This window comes from Dendrobates tinctorius, unplaced genomic scaffold (assembly GCF_039654945.1).
Source record: "Dendrobates tinctorius isolate UK_male_01 unplaced genomic scaffold, ASM3965494v1 ptg000028l, whole genome shotgun sequence".
In the NCBI taxonomy this organism is placed as follows: Eukaryota; Metazoa; Chordata; class Amphibia; order Anura; family Dendrobatidae; genus Dendrobates; species Dendrobates tinctorius.
This window is the reverse complement of record NW_027361696.1, coordinates 22,325,650-22,342,085: the sequence shown is the minus strand read 5'-3', so window position 1 is coordinate 22,342,085 and position 16,436 is coordinate 22,325,650. Positions and strand designations below refer to the sequence as shown.

Here is a 16,436-nt window from a genome sequence, read left to right as displayed (position 1 = left end):
TTGTAAAAAAATGTCCTATAAGCCCTTTGAAATATTAGAAACTTGGGGCTAAAACAACATTTTAGTGGTAAAAATTGAATTTATTCTTTATTCACCTCTCTATGGTATAAAATTCTGTTAGGCACATGTGGTGTCAATATGATAACTGCACCCCTAGATGAATTCATTGGGGAGTGTAGTTTTTAAAATGAGTTCACATATAGGAGGTTTCTGTTGTTCTGTCACCTAAGGGGCTCTGTCAATGTGACATGTCACCCTGAAACCACTCCAGTATAATTTGAACTCCAATATGGCGCCTCTTCCCTTCTGAGTTTTGCACTGTGCCTCAAAAGTAGTATTCTCCCACATATGGGATATTGACATATTTAGAAGAAATTGCACAACAAATTGTATGGTGCAATTTATTCTGTTACCAGTGTGAAAATAAAAAAATTGGGGCTAAAATATTTTTGTGGGAAAAATGTGATTTTTTTTATTTTCACGGCTCAACGTTATAAACTTTTGTGAAGCACCTGAGGGTTCAAGGTGTTCACCATACATCTAAATACATTCCTTGAGGGTTCTAGTTTCCAAAATGGATCACTTGGGGGTTTTCCATTGTTTAGGCACATCAGGGGCTCTCCAAACGGGACATGGCATCCGCAAATGAGTCCGGCAAATTTTACATTCAAAAAGTCAAATGACGCTCCTTCCCTTCTGAGCACTGCCATGTGCCCAAGCAGTGGTTTTCCTCCACATATGGCATATCGACGTGCTCAGGAGAAATAACACAACAAATTATGTTGTCCATTTTTCCTGCTACTCTTGTGAAAATAAAAAAATTGAGTCTTAAGTAAATTTTTTGTGAAAAGAGTAAAAACATTTTTTACACATTCCAAAAATTCCTGTGAAGCACCTGAAGGGTTAATAAACTTCTTGAATGTGGTTTTGAGCACCTTGATGGGTGAAAATTTAGAATGGTGATGGTGACACGTTTTGGTGTTTTCTGTCATATAGACCCCTCAAAGTCACTTCAAATGAGAGGTGGTCCCTAAAAAAGTCGTTTTGTAAATTTTGTTGTAAAAACGAAAAATCACTGGTCAACTTTTAACCCTTAGAGCTTCCTAACAAAAAAACTTTGCTTCAAAAATTGTTCTGATGTAAAGTAGACATGTGAGAAATGTTATTTATTAACTATTTTGTGTGACATATTTCTCTGATTTAAGGGCATAAGTATTCAAATTTTGAAAATTGCTACATTTTCCAAATTTATGCCAAATTTTCATTTTTTCACAAATAAATGCATGTTACGTCGAAGAAATGTTACCACTATCATGAAGTACAATATGTCATGAAAAAACATTCTCAGAATCACTGTGATACGTTGAAGCGTTCCAGAGTTATTACCTCATAAAGGGACAGTGGTCAGAATTGTAAAAATTGACCTGGTCATTAACGTGCAAACCACCTTGAGGGTAAAGGGGTTAATATTATTAAATAAAATCTCAAAACATAATCGCCAGGTATAATGAGAATATTGAATTTATTATTTCCATAGAATCAGTGATTATAGCAGGCTTATAAAGAAAATTAAACGAGTATACATTATTAATTGCAATATTTTAATAAGTAGATTTCAGGAACTGAATGTTTGTGAGATCCCTAAATTCATGCTGTTCATTTCAGGTGGCAATATTCTTTCAGTGTCCTCATTTATATCAGGGATTACAGTGATCTGATGAATAGCCGTTGTAGATAAAGGCACAGAACCTGCGGAACACAGAATGGGTAATGTTACATTTATTAATTTATTTTTTAAAAATATGTGATTGCGCTATAAGACGAGAAAGATGAAAACTTTACTGGATCTGCACATACCTTAATCAAGAATCTTCAAAAACTCTAGTGCATGACCTCATCATCTCCCACCTTGACTACTGCTACCTCCTGCTCTATGGTCTCCTCTCTAACACTCTCGCACCCCTACAATCTATTCTAAATTCTGCTGCCTGACTAATCCACCTGTCCCCCCGCTATTCCCCTGCCTCTCCTCTCTGGCAATTCCTTCACTGGCTCCCCATTACTTCAAAACCCTAACCATGACATACAAAGCCATCCACAACCTGTCTCCTCCATACAGCTTTGACCTCGTATCTCGGTACTTACCAGCACACAACCTCTGATCCTCAAAAGATATCCTTCTTTACTCCCCTCTAATCTCCTCTTCCCACAATCGCAAACAAGATTTCTTCCGTGAACCCCCCCTACTCTGGAACTGTGTACCCCAATATATCAGACTCGCGCTGACCATGGAAACCTTCAAAAGGAACCTGAAGACCTGCCTCTTCCGACAAGCCTATAACCTGCAGTAACCACTGATCAACCAAATCATTGCACAAACAGCTCTACCCCCACCTACTGTATCCTCACCCATCCCTTGTGAGCCCTCGCAGGTAGGATCCTCTCTCCTCCTGTGACTTGTATTGTTCAAGATTATGATTCTTGCTTTTTATTATGTACACCCCGCCTCAAATGTAAAACGCCATGGAATAAATGACGCTATAATAGTAAATAATAATAACTTGCATGATCGGCTGCACTTTAGTGAGATTCAATAGATGATAGGTCATGAATAAAAAGCTACATAGACTCAGAGATGGAAATGATATGCATAAATGCATAGATATTGAATAGATAGATGATAGATAGATAGATAGATAGATAGATAGATAGATAATAGATAGATACATAATAGATAGAGGGATAAATAAAAGATAGATAAAAGATAATAGATAGATAATCTGTTTATATAATTGCCTTGTAATGTTTTAACTTCCTGTTTTGTCTAGATGTCACCGTATCCCAGAATTCCAAGCGGAGGAAGTTCACCGACCGCCATATTGGGACATCCAAGTGATTTGTGTCTCAATATGGAAGCTGTTGCTGGAACCAAACTATTGCGCGGTACCACCAGCGGAACACCAGTCGCACCACACACACAAACACATTCTATACGCCGTACGCACCACACACACTCACTCACATACACACACACTCACAAACACACTCAAGCTCACACACACTCACGCACACACACACTCACACTCACACACTCACACTCACTCACACTCTCACAGACACACTCACACACACACACTCACACACACTCACACACACACACACTCACGTAGCCTCTTGTGCGGTATCAGCGGAACACCATCGCACTGCGCCTGCGTGAATTCCACACAGGCGTAGTGAATCATTTTGTGAGGTTAAATATTTCACTGACTGTTTTTATACAATATTTTATGGGAGAAGTCAGCACATGGGGAATGAGAGACTGGATAGGTGGGTGAGCACATGGGGGGAGAGAATCTCAATGCCTGCCCCCATCGTGACTTTACCACCCTCCCTATGCGATAGCATCGGGCCTCCATCTAGTCTAATATATATTTACCTTGCAATGTCTTCACATCACCCAAGTGATGGGTGTCTCAATATGGAAACTGCTGGTGGTACCAGCCTCTTGTGTGGTACCACCAGCGGAACACCGTCGTACCCCACACACACACACACACACTGAATATGCCATATGCACCACACACACACAAACACACTGTATATGCCGTACACACCACACACACACACTGTATACGCCATACGCACCACACACACACTCTTTATATGCCGCACACACCACACACACAAACACTGTATACGCCATACGCAGCCTCTTGCGTAGTACCACCAGCGGAACACCATCGCGAACACAATGCCGACAGGATCAGCCGAATGATTCACTGACCGCCGCCATCTTTGTACAGGAGGAACGCATGCGCAGTTTTAATGTGACTGCCGCTATCTGTCTGCACAAAGATGGTGGCGGTCTGATTTACTGTGTCTGTGCGAATTCCGCGCAAATCATTCAGCTGATCCCAGCGGCAGATGCACGACGTGTCTACAGGCAGAGGAAGCCGGTCATATTAAAGGGTTTTCCGCATGAATGAAAGTTCATTTTAAAAATTGTCAATGTCTGACCTTATGGAGCATACCACATCTCCTGGGCAGGGGAGGAAGCAAAAGACAATGCTGACATTACAGCAGGGGATCACAGAGGATTCATTTTGTGAGGTAAAATATTTCAATGAATGTTTTTAAACAATATTTTACCTCACAAAATGTTTCCTCTGCGATCTCCTGCTGTAATGTCAGTATTGTCGTTTGCTTCCTCCCCTGCCCAGGAGCTGTGGTATAGACAGGTCAAAGAAGAGAGCACAGACAGGAGAAGTAAGCACATGGGGAAACAGAGCACGGATAGGTGGGTGAGAACAGGGGGGGAGAGATTCTCAATGCTGCAAAGCCTGCCCCCATCGTGACATTAACGCCCTCCCGATGCAATAGCATTGGGCCTCCATCTAGTAGATAGATAAATAGATAATGATAGATGATAGATAATAGATAAATAGCAGATAATAGATTGATAGATATAGAAAAAAGATGGAACAGCACATGCAATCAAGTGGGTGCACAGGCCTCCCAGCATCTAATTCATATACTTGCCAAATATACAGGAATAAAAAATGGGAAGCAGCACTCCAGATTTAGCAAAAATATAAGAGTGGACTTTATTAGGCTCACATGGCGTGGTGCCATGTCTGGTGCAGTGGCTCTGCCGACATTCTGTGAAAGGCCAAAGTTCCTTGGTTTCCTATGCGGTGGACAGCGGTAAAGTTAGATGCCAGGGATGGCGCATGCACAGATGGCAATCTCTGCACCAAGATCTCGGGAGATGAGATCTCGCACTGAAATCTCTTCTCCTGAGATCTTGGTGCCGAGATCTCCATCTACACATGTGCCACCCCCAGCATCCATTTTTCCATAGCCCACCGCATAGGAAACCATGGACCGGCGGGGTATCTGGCCTTTTACAAAATGTCGGTAGAGCGCCCGCAGCACCGGACACCCGCAGCACCGAACACCTGCACATCTGAACACCCCCTCATCCCAGCCTGCGGCCTGCAGCAACGCTCCACTCTTGCCTCCTCCAGCAGCGACCTTCGGACCCTGCTCCACTGCGGCTGGTAAGGCATATCCTCATTATAAGACACACCCCCTTTTTCCCCCCAAATTTGGGGGGAAAAGTGTGTCTTATAATACAAAAAATACTGTACTTTTTTCCCCACTGTATATGGATAGCTAGATAATAGATAGATGATAGATAGATAGATAGATAGATAGATAGATAGATAGATAGATATTACTATACTCACATTTTGTTAATCACCACTAATGCTACATCCTACTAATCTTCTTTAGCTTTTCCTAGGATACAAAAAAGTAAGCTCATCTCATGCAACAATTTTTTCAAACTTTTCCACTACTTTGTATTTGTTGAACTTATGACTTAAGCAGACCATAAATGAATGATATCTGAAACCAAAGTTGCTGCCACTTCTCCCAAATCATTACATGGCACGTTAAAGACACTGTAGGGCATAGCTGCATACCCCTCCTCCTCTGTCCTCTACTCCATTTCTTGTATTTATGGCTCTGGCATGCCAATGTAAGGAGGCTTATTACCTGTGCAATGCTCCACTGGGAAATTTAACATGAACATTGCCTCTTCAGATAGGAAGAGGACTTGAACCCTATAACGCCACCTGTTGAAAGCAGCAATCCTAAAAATCACTATTGACGTTTTAACAAGTCTTCCAATATGATTTAGGATAAAAGCCAAATCAGAATCTCAATTTGCAGACATGGTGTTTCGGATTATTGCTCCTCGTCAGTATAAAGTATGAGAACTGATTTGGCTTGGTGAGAGGCTCTGGACTGAGGTCTAAGGGGTAACATTTCTCCTTGTGGAGAGTGACATGCCGGCTATGGCATGCCAACGTAAGGAGGCTTATTCGCCGTGTAATGCTTTTCTGGGAAATTTAATATGAGGACGTGTGAACATTTACAAAGACACTGGAGGGAGGAAAGAGGAACTTATGGCTATAAGAAGATGAGACCAACCTCTAGTAAGATAAACTATACATTCACCCAGAGGCCCCTTTTGGCCAAATTAGCCCTTTTTTCAATATTGAGATTTTAATATGAAGGAACTCTAAATTAGGTGTCACAATGTATCAAACATTGAAGAATGAGTTGCCCCTCCATGACAGCTATTCAGCTTATATTTTTCTGGTTTATACTTACTTTTTGCCATGTTTGAAAATTACTGAAATGAAAAATAAAAAAAAAATGCAAATAAACCAGAGAAGTTCTCATCTTTATTTAAACAGAGAAGTAACTTTTGTCTGAGCTTACGTACTATGTTTATGTTTGTGTTTTGCTTCAGAGCTGCCGCTACCACCTAAAAATGAAATTGTATATTTTGAGATGAAATTAGAATGATCAAGTTTACTATCTACATAATGTATCTATGACCACATTGATCCGAAGGACAAACCCAGTCCCACTTCATCTAATAAGCTTCAAACGTGAGATCCTTGGCCAAATTAGCCTTTTTCTCATCTCTAGTTTTGACTTCAAAGAACCCTGAGATAGTTGACTGCCGACACAATACTGTAAGTCAGTTCTCCCGCAATCGTACATAGTTTTACTTAATTAATGTTTTCTTGTTTGTTCCTTTATTCTTGTTTTCTGAAATTTTAATTTGACATTTTGAGATAGTTAGAGCAACCAAGTTAATGACATATAGAACATACAGTTGTACTCAAAAGTTTACATACCCTGGCAGAATTTTTTCTTTCTTGGCCTTTTTACAGAGAATATGAATGATAACACCAAAACTTTCTCCACTCATGGTTAGTGGTTGGGTGAAGCCATTTACTGTCAAACTACTGTATTTTCTCTTTTTAAATCATAACTTCTCACACCATTGCCATACTACACATCTTCACTCGGCTTAAGTGGGGACAGAACAGTCAAAAGACTTCCTTAAGCCCAAAACCCTGCTTCAGAATCCCTAAGAACCCAGTACCTCTCTCTGGAATCTGCCCAGCAATAGCGCTCGCCTTGATAAGTCTAAGGGGATTCCCTCTCATCTGCCAGGCCTGAATCCCTCTATCTGCATTGTAAAGGAACAGTCTACACGCTCAGGTTTCCCTCCATCCATACCCCTTCTATAGACTTGCAGTATATTATACCACATCGCTGCAGATTGTCGGATGGCAAAACCCCACAATTCTCTAAAAATACCTTGGGAATCTTATCAGGGCACCTTAACGAAGCTGCACTGTGATTTCCAGCCCCCAGTTCAAAAGTTCAGTTTCTTAACCCCTTCGCGACATGCGCCGTACTAGTACAGCGCATGCTGTGTCTCCCCCTTTGGTGTGGCCTCCGGCGCTGAGCTCACATCAAAGCTGGGACATGTCAGCTGTTTTGTGCCGGCAATAGCAGCGGGTGGAATCACGATCCACCCGCCGCTATTAACTAGTTAAATACCACTGTCAAACTCTGACAGCAGCATTTAACATGTGTTTCCAGCAGTAATGCTGGAAATATGCACAGCTGTGATCATGATCGGTGGTCATCGGTACGTCGGCATGACAACCAGAGTTCTCAAGGAGACCTCTATTGTTGTTGATGCCGGATTTCTATAAGCACTCATAGCAATGCTCTAATTCTGCTACATAGATGTGATCTGAGCATCACCTCTATATAGCAGAGGAGATCGAGCTATGGCAGCTTCTAGCCTCCTGTTTAGGCTATTGAAGCATGCCAAAAGTGAAATAGTTTTAAAAATATTAAAAAAATAAAAAAATATAAAAGTTCAAATCACCCCCTTTTCACCCCATTCAAAATAAAACAATAAAAAAATCAAACATAGACATATTTGGTATTGCTGCATTCAGAATCGCCCGATCTATCAATAAAAAAAGGATTAACCTGATTGCTAAACAGCGTAGCAAGAAAAAAATCAAAACGCCAGAACTACTTTTTTTGGTCGCCATCACATTGCATTAAAATGCAATAATGGGCGATCAAAAGAACGTATCGTCACCAAATTGGTATCATTAAAAACTGTTAGCTTGGCGCCCAAAAAATAAGCTCTCACACAAATCGAGATCACGAAAAATGGAGATGCTACGGGTCTTGGAAAATGGCACAATTTTTTTTTTTTTTACAAAGTTTGGAATTTTTTTTTCACCACTTACATAAAAAAGAACCTAGACATGTTTGGTGTCTATGAACTCGTAATGACCTGGAGAATCAAAATTGTTGGTCAGTTTTAGCATTTAGTGAACCTAGCAAAAAAGACAAACAAAAAACAAGTGTGGGATTGCACTTTTCTTTGCAATTTCACCGAACTTTGAATTTTTTTCCTGTTTTCTAGTACACAACATGGTAAAACCAATGGTGTTGTTCAAAAGTACAACTCGTCCCGCAAAAAACAAATCCTCACATAGACATATTGATGGAATAATATTGATGGAATAATAAAAAAGTTATGGTTCTGGGAAGAAGGGGGGCGAAAACGAAAACACAAAAACAAAAAAGGGCTGAGGCGTGAAGGGGTTAAAGAGACAGCACTACTTAAATCAAAATGTCTGAAAAAGACCTTGCACAGTTCCCCACTGCTGAAACAGAGTAAATACAACCCAATACTGTCCATTATGAAGACCAGGAAGCAGAACCCATGCTTCCAGCAGACCAAGTCGTTCGACAAAGACGCTCTGTCAAACAGACCATAAAGGCTATTGAAAACTATCTCAATACAAAGAATGAGCTATGTGACAAACTGGAAGTGCTATGGAAACGGCTTTCCTGCCACATGTCAAGACTTCAATCCTCTTCAGGTGACTCTGCAAGCTTACAAGCCGCCATTGAACAACTGAACACAGCTCAAGAAAAATACAAGAGGCTGTTCACAAGGTGCACTACCTTTCCAAATAACTCTGACATCAATGAAGCCCTTTCAGATCTGAGCAAGGCAGAATCAGTGTACAGGGAAAGAGATGTCAAGGTTCAATATGCTGAGACCTCCAAGTCAGCTCTACATGCAGTGCCAGAGCCTTCCACAGCACCTGAAAAAGTTAATTACAGTCACCAGGAGGTGCGTTCTCAAACGTAGCCACTACAGCAAACTGGCTGTCAAGTGTTTCCTGACCCACCTCCACAGATCAAACAGCAGTCATCAGAATCCGAGGCTGACCCACAGCTCAGCACAGCAGCAACATCATTCTACCCGGGAACATCTCACCCTTTCACACCAGGCAGCCCATACACCCAAGGGGATCACAAGTTGTTGTGGCAACAAGCAGTGATAAATCCAATATGTCGGAGTTTGCCAGGTTTATGGTGAGCTGGTGAGCAGAGAGCTAATCAATACCAGCCTCTCAAAATTCAATGATCGCGCAGAGAGCTACAAGGCCTGGAAAGCAACATTCAAGGCAGCCATTGCCAATCTCAACCTAACTGCAGAGCAGGAGCTTGACCTCATGATCAAATGGTTGGGCCCAGACTCTGCAAACCAAATTTAGAACCTTAGAACTGTCTAAGTGGGACAAGTAGAAGTTGATCTTGCTGCCTCCTGGCAAAGACTGGAAAGCACCTTTGGCAACGCAGAAGTAATAGAGAAAGCCCTATTCAAGAGACTTCAGAATGTTTCAAAGATCAACTTCAAGGAAGTCCACAAGTTTCGAGACCTAAGTGATTTGCTCATGGAGCTGTAGCTCACCAAAAGAGATCCTCTTCTGTCCAGCCTGTGTTACCTGGATACAACGCACGGAGTGAACCCAATTGTGGTGAAGCTACCATACAGTCTGCAGGAGAAGTGGGCAACATTAGTCACAAAGTATAAAATAATGCATGACATCACCTTCCTCCATTTATTTACTTCTGCAGATTCATCGACGAGCAGTCCCTGCTGAGGAATGACTCCAGCCTCGACTTCCTAGAGTTCAACACTGCAACTTCAATTACAACATAATCAGAGTATGAAGGTGTCATACAGAAATGCAGAGACTTTAAGAACACTGTGAGCATTAGAAAGACCAATCTCCCATCACCTGCAGTACCCACAGGTAAACAGTACACCACCTCATCGGGAGACAAGTCCTTCAATCGGGAATGTCCCATTCATAAGAAACCTCACTCATTGAACAAGTGCAGAGGGTTTAGATTCAAAACCCTGCTGGAGTGCAAGAAAGTCCTCACCGAGCTTGGGGTATGTTTCAGATGCTGCGCTTAACTGGAGCACATGGCCAAGGACTGTAAAGTTGTCTTCAAGTGTGAGGAGTGTCATTGTAAAAAACAAGCCTCAGCTATGCATCCAACACCACTCGCCAGAGATTCATCGCCTGCTGTCGCCACCGCCGCTCCCACTCCAAGTCATGGCGGGTAGCCCCAGAATCAGACTAGCACCGCCACAGTCATCTCATGCTCATGCTCTGATGTGTGTGGTGATGGCCAAAGGGAGAAATGTTGTGCCCGAATATGTCTTATCAAGGTCTATCCAGGGGGACTTCCAGAAAAGCAGTGAAGATGTATGCCATCATAGATGACCAAATCAACCGGTCCTTAGCAGGACCCAAGTTCTTTGAAGCCTTTGGAATTAAAGGTCCATCAGAATTCTACATCTTAAACACCTGCTAAGCCCGCTTAGAGACTAGCAGCAGAAGAGCTCAGGGATTCATTGCTTCTCTTATCAATGGAGATATCGAAATACCTCTACCAACCCTTATTGAATGTGACCAGATACACAATCACAGGGTTGAGATTCCTACTCCTGAAGCCGCATTTCACCAACCACACCTAAGACACCTGACCAGTGTTATTCCTCCTATGGACGTCAATGCCGAGATTCTGCTTCTGCTTGGCAGAGACAATCTAAGGGCACACAAGGTGTGTCAACAGTGTAATGGGCCTGACTATGCACCATACGCCCAGAGACTGGGACTTGGGATGGGTAGTCAGAGGAAATGTATGTGCGGATCGTTCAGGAATTAACTCCTCCAAGACTTACGTACATGGAGATGGTCGCACAACTTTCATCAAGCCATATCCTCATCATTACGGGGTGAAAGAGAAGTGTCCAGACCCCACACAGACACCTGGCATGGCTTATTCTCTACGTATCAACAACTTAGGAAGATCAGTCTTTCAAACAACTAAGGATGACGATATAGTAGCCCTGTCAGTGGAGGACAAAGAATTAATCAAAATAATGGACTGTGAGTTCTCTAAAGACGAAATCAACCACTTGGTTTCTCCATTACCCTTCCGAGCTACTAGGGTAAGACTCCCAAACAATCTGGAACAAGCTCTGTCTAGATTTAATTCTCTTCAGCATACCATGAACAGCAAGCTTGAAATGAGAGATCACAACATTGCCTTTATGGACAAGATATTCTGCAAAAACCACACAGAACCTGCTCCATCCTTAAAGAAGAACGAAGAGTGCTGGTATTTGACTTCATTCTGAGTATACCACCCACGCAAACCCAATCAAATCAGGGTTGTCTTTGCCTCCAGTGCCAAGCATCAAGGTGCATCCCTTAATGATGTTCTCCTCACAGGTCCCAACTGTCACGATTCATGTTGGATTGTGACAGATTTTGCACCATTAACTTTTTTTTTTTTCCTTTAAGCCTTTGGCTTAAGGTTAGTTTTGCCCCCGATGGCCGCTAGGGTAATTATACTGTAGTTCCTTCAGTTCTAGTTTTACCCCCGGTGGCCTCTAGGGTTACAGCACTGTAGTTGCTTTAGTTCTGGTTTTGCACCCGGTGGCCGCTGGGGTTATTACACGTAAATTACCAAGCAGGTGTGATTACCCTGGCTCCTACCTATAAAGGAATGTCAGGTGTTCTCAATCACTGTTGGTGATATTGTTCATTCCCAACCAACCTTGGTGGAGAAAGGAGCTATTGAGAGGAGTTCCTTGCAGCTCAGCCAGAGCTTTGGAGTAACAGCTATTCAACTGGAAGCTGTATCTGGGTGCCGTACTCTGTTGCTTGGAGCAATAGCAAAAGAGCAAAGCTAAGTTGTGTTTTCCCTGTTTTGTTATATTATTCCTTTGTGTGTATTAGTACAGCGGTGGGATTAGTGTCTGCACCATCCAGTTCACTAGTAAGGAATAGGTGCAGGGCAAGCTAGGGATTAAGGTATCCAGCTCGGCGACAGGTGAAGAGCCTGTATAGGGAACATTAGGAGTGTTCAGGGACACTGCCTCAGGGGACTGCAGGAGGTCTCCACGTCCCCATTCCCTATTGCAGGGCTCACCGTAGTAACTATTGTCCCCGGTGTTCCCCTTGTGTGTCCTGGTGTTAGTGCCATCCTGCGGGTCGCGGCACAGAGGACAGGTCACTCCGTGACACCAACCTAACAAACAACATGGTAGGAGTATTGATGAGGCTCAGTGAAGAGCTTGTTACCATCACCATCGATATTGAACAAATGTTCCACTGTTTTCTAGTCAGAGAAGACTAGCGGAACTTTCTCAGATTTCTGCAGTACAAGGACATCAATACCAATGAAGAGATGATGGAATATTGTATGCAGTTGCAACTTATGGCCTTTGGAGAACTGCATTAGATGGAGAGTCCAAGTACAGAACAGATGCCAGAGACTTTGTAGAGAAAGGCTTTTATGTAGATGATGGGCTCAAATCACTTCCCACCGCAGAAGCAGGAATCAATTTGCTTAAAAGAACTCAAGGTATGCTGTTCCAGGCTAAACTCAGGTTACACAAAATTTCTTCAAACCGCCCGGTTGTAATGAGAGCCTTCGAGTGAGGTGATCACGCGCCCGGGTTTAAGGACATCGACTTGGGGCTAGATAGTCCTCACGCGCAGAGGAGCCTAGGTTTCAGGTGGGATCTTGCAGCCGACTCCTTCAGATTTCAAGTAAGTTGCTCAGGCAAGCCATTCACAAAACGTGATGTCCTTTCTGTAGTGAACAGCTTATTCGACCTGCTGGGATTTGTAGCGCCCATCACCATACAAGGCAAATCCCTGCTGAGACAATTCTGGGAAGCCTGGAAAAAGTCTTTATGCAGCTTGAACAACATCCACATCCCAAGACGCTACATCAAAACATCACTCGCCTTTAGTATAAGGAAGGATCTCCACGTCTTCTCAGAAGCTTCCACAGAGGCAATAGCAGTGGTTGCTTACCTGTAAGTGATGGGACCCAACAAGCAAAACTAATCGAACTGTGTGGGACCGTGTTGGCAGTGGAGATAGCCAACTTCATACAACAAGAATTGAAGGACGTCAGGAAAGGTGAGGCAAAGACTTTTACAAGACCCATCCATGAACTTTTTCTGTTGTTGCCTGGCAAGAGCATCCCTGCAGAATGAACAGTACCAGTTTGAACCTCTGAGTCTTCCTCTTGATATGGACTTGAGTTATGTTTTATGTTGCATTTTAACATGCTTTTCCTTTACAGACTGTTTGTTATAGACTTTTGTCGTGAAATCCACAAAGTGAATTTCTGATGGGGAGGGAAGTGTGCGCTTCCCTTCATGTCCTTTTCATATCTTTAATCTTACTGTTGTATTATTAACTTGTTTTCATGCTTGTCTACTGCTGCCACCTACTGACCAGAAGCTTTGTGTCTCTCCCTCGCTTCTCCTTTTAAATTTTTCTAGCACGGGGGATTGTCCTGCAGCCTTGTGTACGATCTCACTTCCTGGCATCCATTTTACTTCCAGCCGCCGAATAAGAAGTAAATAACTCTTTTGGGCTGCAGAAAGCAAAGTATTTTGATCACTCAGTAGTGGCTCCAGGGGTGAACACCCACAAGATAACCACAGTAACGTCTACTTGTACCATCTGCATCGCACCACTTCACGTCTTTGTGTTATAATTAAAATAAACCACCCCTGATTCATCTCTGTGTCCATGTTTGAATCCATCCACCCAGGAGTGACACCTGGTCCTGTCTGCCCTGCTTCAAGGACACAAAGGTAGGACTTCTCACACCATCGCCATACTACACACCTTCAATTGCCTTAAGTGGGGACAGAAAACTTAGTCCATAACAAAGTTTGTTTTTTTTTATGGCAATTGGGGCTCATTCAATGCAAATTGAATTTCTTGACCAAATTTAAACAGATCTAAAACATGTTGGCAGATTTGCCCATCTGTAGTGCCGTTGACTAAAACAAATTGAGTGTCAGATGAACAAGCTATTACTCAACAAGGTATGTAAATGAGGATATCTGATTCTACATGAGTCTTGATTCATTGACTATACAATCTATATTGTGCAAGCGCAACCTACTGCACATCTATATACAATCTATCCAGTCCATGTTCAGGCTTTAGGCTTCTGCTAAGAGTACAAAAGGATTACTGGCAATCTTTCTTGGCACAGGCAATGGTGATGGAACTGAAAGAAAAGAATTCATTCAGGATTGACTAATTTTTTGCGTTATTTACGGTTATCCAATCATTTGTTCTAAGCCTTAAAAGGGTTTTACACTGCTAAAAAAGTGGACCCAATCGATTTTAATAATGTGAGATAGCAAACACAGGCAGTACTCACCATTCCCTGATCAGGTGCTGGCTCTATGCTAATGTTTTGTTTTGGGTCCAGATCACATTACCGCTGCAGCCAATCACAGAGATTAGTAGCTGTAGTTATCCACATTAGCAGAGCAGATGAGCCCAGTGATTGGCTGCAACGATGATGTGATGTCACTGCTGCAGCCAAATACAGAGACTGGAGTGGCGGCGGGGAGCTGATGCTGGAGTAGGGGGGAGTTCTAGCCACCTTTGATAGTTTACTTTACAAGGATCAACTGGGGTCCATTGTTCTAAAAGGGAATTTTCAGTGCAGAAAACCCATTTTTGGAAATTTTGAGTTAACAAATAAAGAGATGGAGTCCTCATTTCTTGCTTTCTACTATCCCCTTATATTATCGCTCAGATTGACCAGAAGGCCACATATTACCCAATATTAATTATAGGATTCTTCTAGTCTTCAGAGTCCTCAGTTGTTATTTCATGGAAAATCTGATGGTGCTGATAATTGTTCTAATTCATCATCGCCATTATTTTTTTTACCTGCTAAGTAGTTGGAGGTTATTTACATTTACTTTTTATTGTGACTTGCTACAAATAGTTTTTATTTCAGGTTATTGAAGTACAGGTGTGATTTAGCCTTTATTTCAGTTAATGGAGCACTAGGAGCTGGAAGGCAAAGTAAAAAATGGTCAAGAGTAAGACTAGTCCGAAAACCAGACACAATAGATGTGAAATACTGAAGAATATGACATATACACATTATATACCCACTGCCATTGATCCATACGCCATTTCCTTTGAGTATCCAATAGTTAGGAGACCGAAAGGTGTTGTGGGATGTTGGACTGTGTTGGAACTGAAGCCTCCACCATAACTATATTCTAACCAGGAATATTCGGATTGAGCGAATGGCTAACACTTTGTATTTTTTAGAGGTTTCCCTCAGATACCCTCGAGTTCTTCGCTATAATAATCGCCAAACCAGTGTCAAAATCCCTCTGTCCAATGAGGCTATAATTAAAGTTGAAGAATTCAATGTCCGGGATACTGGTCAGGAAAGATCCAAAGGGTTTGACTTCAAAATTTCCACCAGTGTTATAAAGCAAGACCTGAATTCTCTCTGTGCTGTGGAAGGATAAGGGCTTGGAAGCAGAGACCTCAAATGTGATAATTTTTCCTGCTTCCAGGTTGGTCTTTATTTTTTTACACCTAATTGGCGCTCAAGATAAGTGGATTTAGAAGGCAAGACATAAGCTAAATCGTAATTAGACTGGAAGGAAAATCCTGGAACAAAGTAGGAAGTTCCCCATTTATTTACAGGCAGGAGCTGCTCATAAACATGGCTTCAACCTCCATTACCAGGAACACATGAATGGCCAGATAGGACGGCCACAGGATATTGAGAGGTCAGCCTGGTTCCAGAGAGGTCATCTTTACTTTGCAACTGTAGGACTTGTAACAGCTCCAGATCTACGATCATGGTGTCACCCTTATTATAGTTCTTCCCATTGTAACTTACACTTCCACTGACAATGATGGTGACTGTTGTTAATATTGCATGAGCAAGAACAGCAAACACTGCATAGGGTTTCGAAGGTTTATCGATCGGTGTGATTACATAGTATTCAGTTCCCCACTGCTCATCTGGGTAAAGCAAAGCAACATCTCTGCTGGTTCCATTAAAGTTACAGGACATCACAGTGATGTCGGCATTGGCTGTAATCATCATGCTACCGGGAGATGTCCCTGATCCTGTAATTTGCTGGGGATTTGGGTAATCAAATATCACTGTTTCTCCTTTCCCAACTTTGATATCTTTCTTGAAATCAGAAATATTAATGAATATAGATACTGAGGTGGAAGGTGAAGAAGTCCCAGTAATCATGATTCTCCATATGGGGACTGCTTTGCCTAATGTGTTCTGTAAAAAGAACACAACAAAGACTCTTCCTTGGGCTGTGGTTCTTCTCCACCCTA

General features: G+C 42.3%; 1 protein-coding gene across 24 annotated transcripts in view; it reads right to left on the bottom strand.

Moving 5' to 3' along the window:
• Window positions 1-1,503: 1,503 nt before the first annotated feature.
• Window positions 1,504-16,436, bottom strand: part of LOC141085206 (uncharacterized) — a 144,940-nt gene continuing 130,007 nt past the window's right edge. For all 24 annotated transcript variants that reach the window (XM_073570453.1, XM_073570452.1, XM_073570451.1 and 21 more), the window contains 4 exons: window positions 6,296-6,337; window positions 6,181-6,202; window positions 5,250-5,301; window positions 1,504-1,749 (listed from right to left, as the gene is read on the bottom strand). In XM_073570453.1, coding sequence (XP_073426554.1) covers window positions 5,292-5,301; window positions 6,181-6,202; window positions 6,296-6,337 — 74 coding nt within the window. In that variant the 3' untranslated portion in view covers window positions 1,504-1,749; window positions 5,250-5,291. The remainder of the gene's footprint in view (window positions 1,750-5,249; window positions 5,302-6,180; window positions 6,203-6,295; window positions 6,338-16,436) is intronic.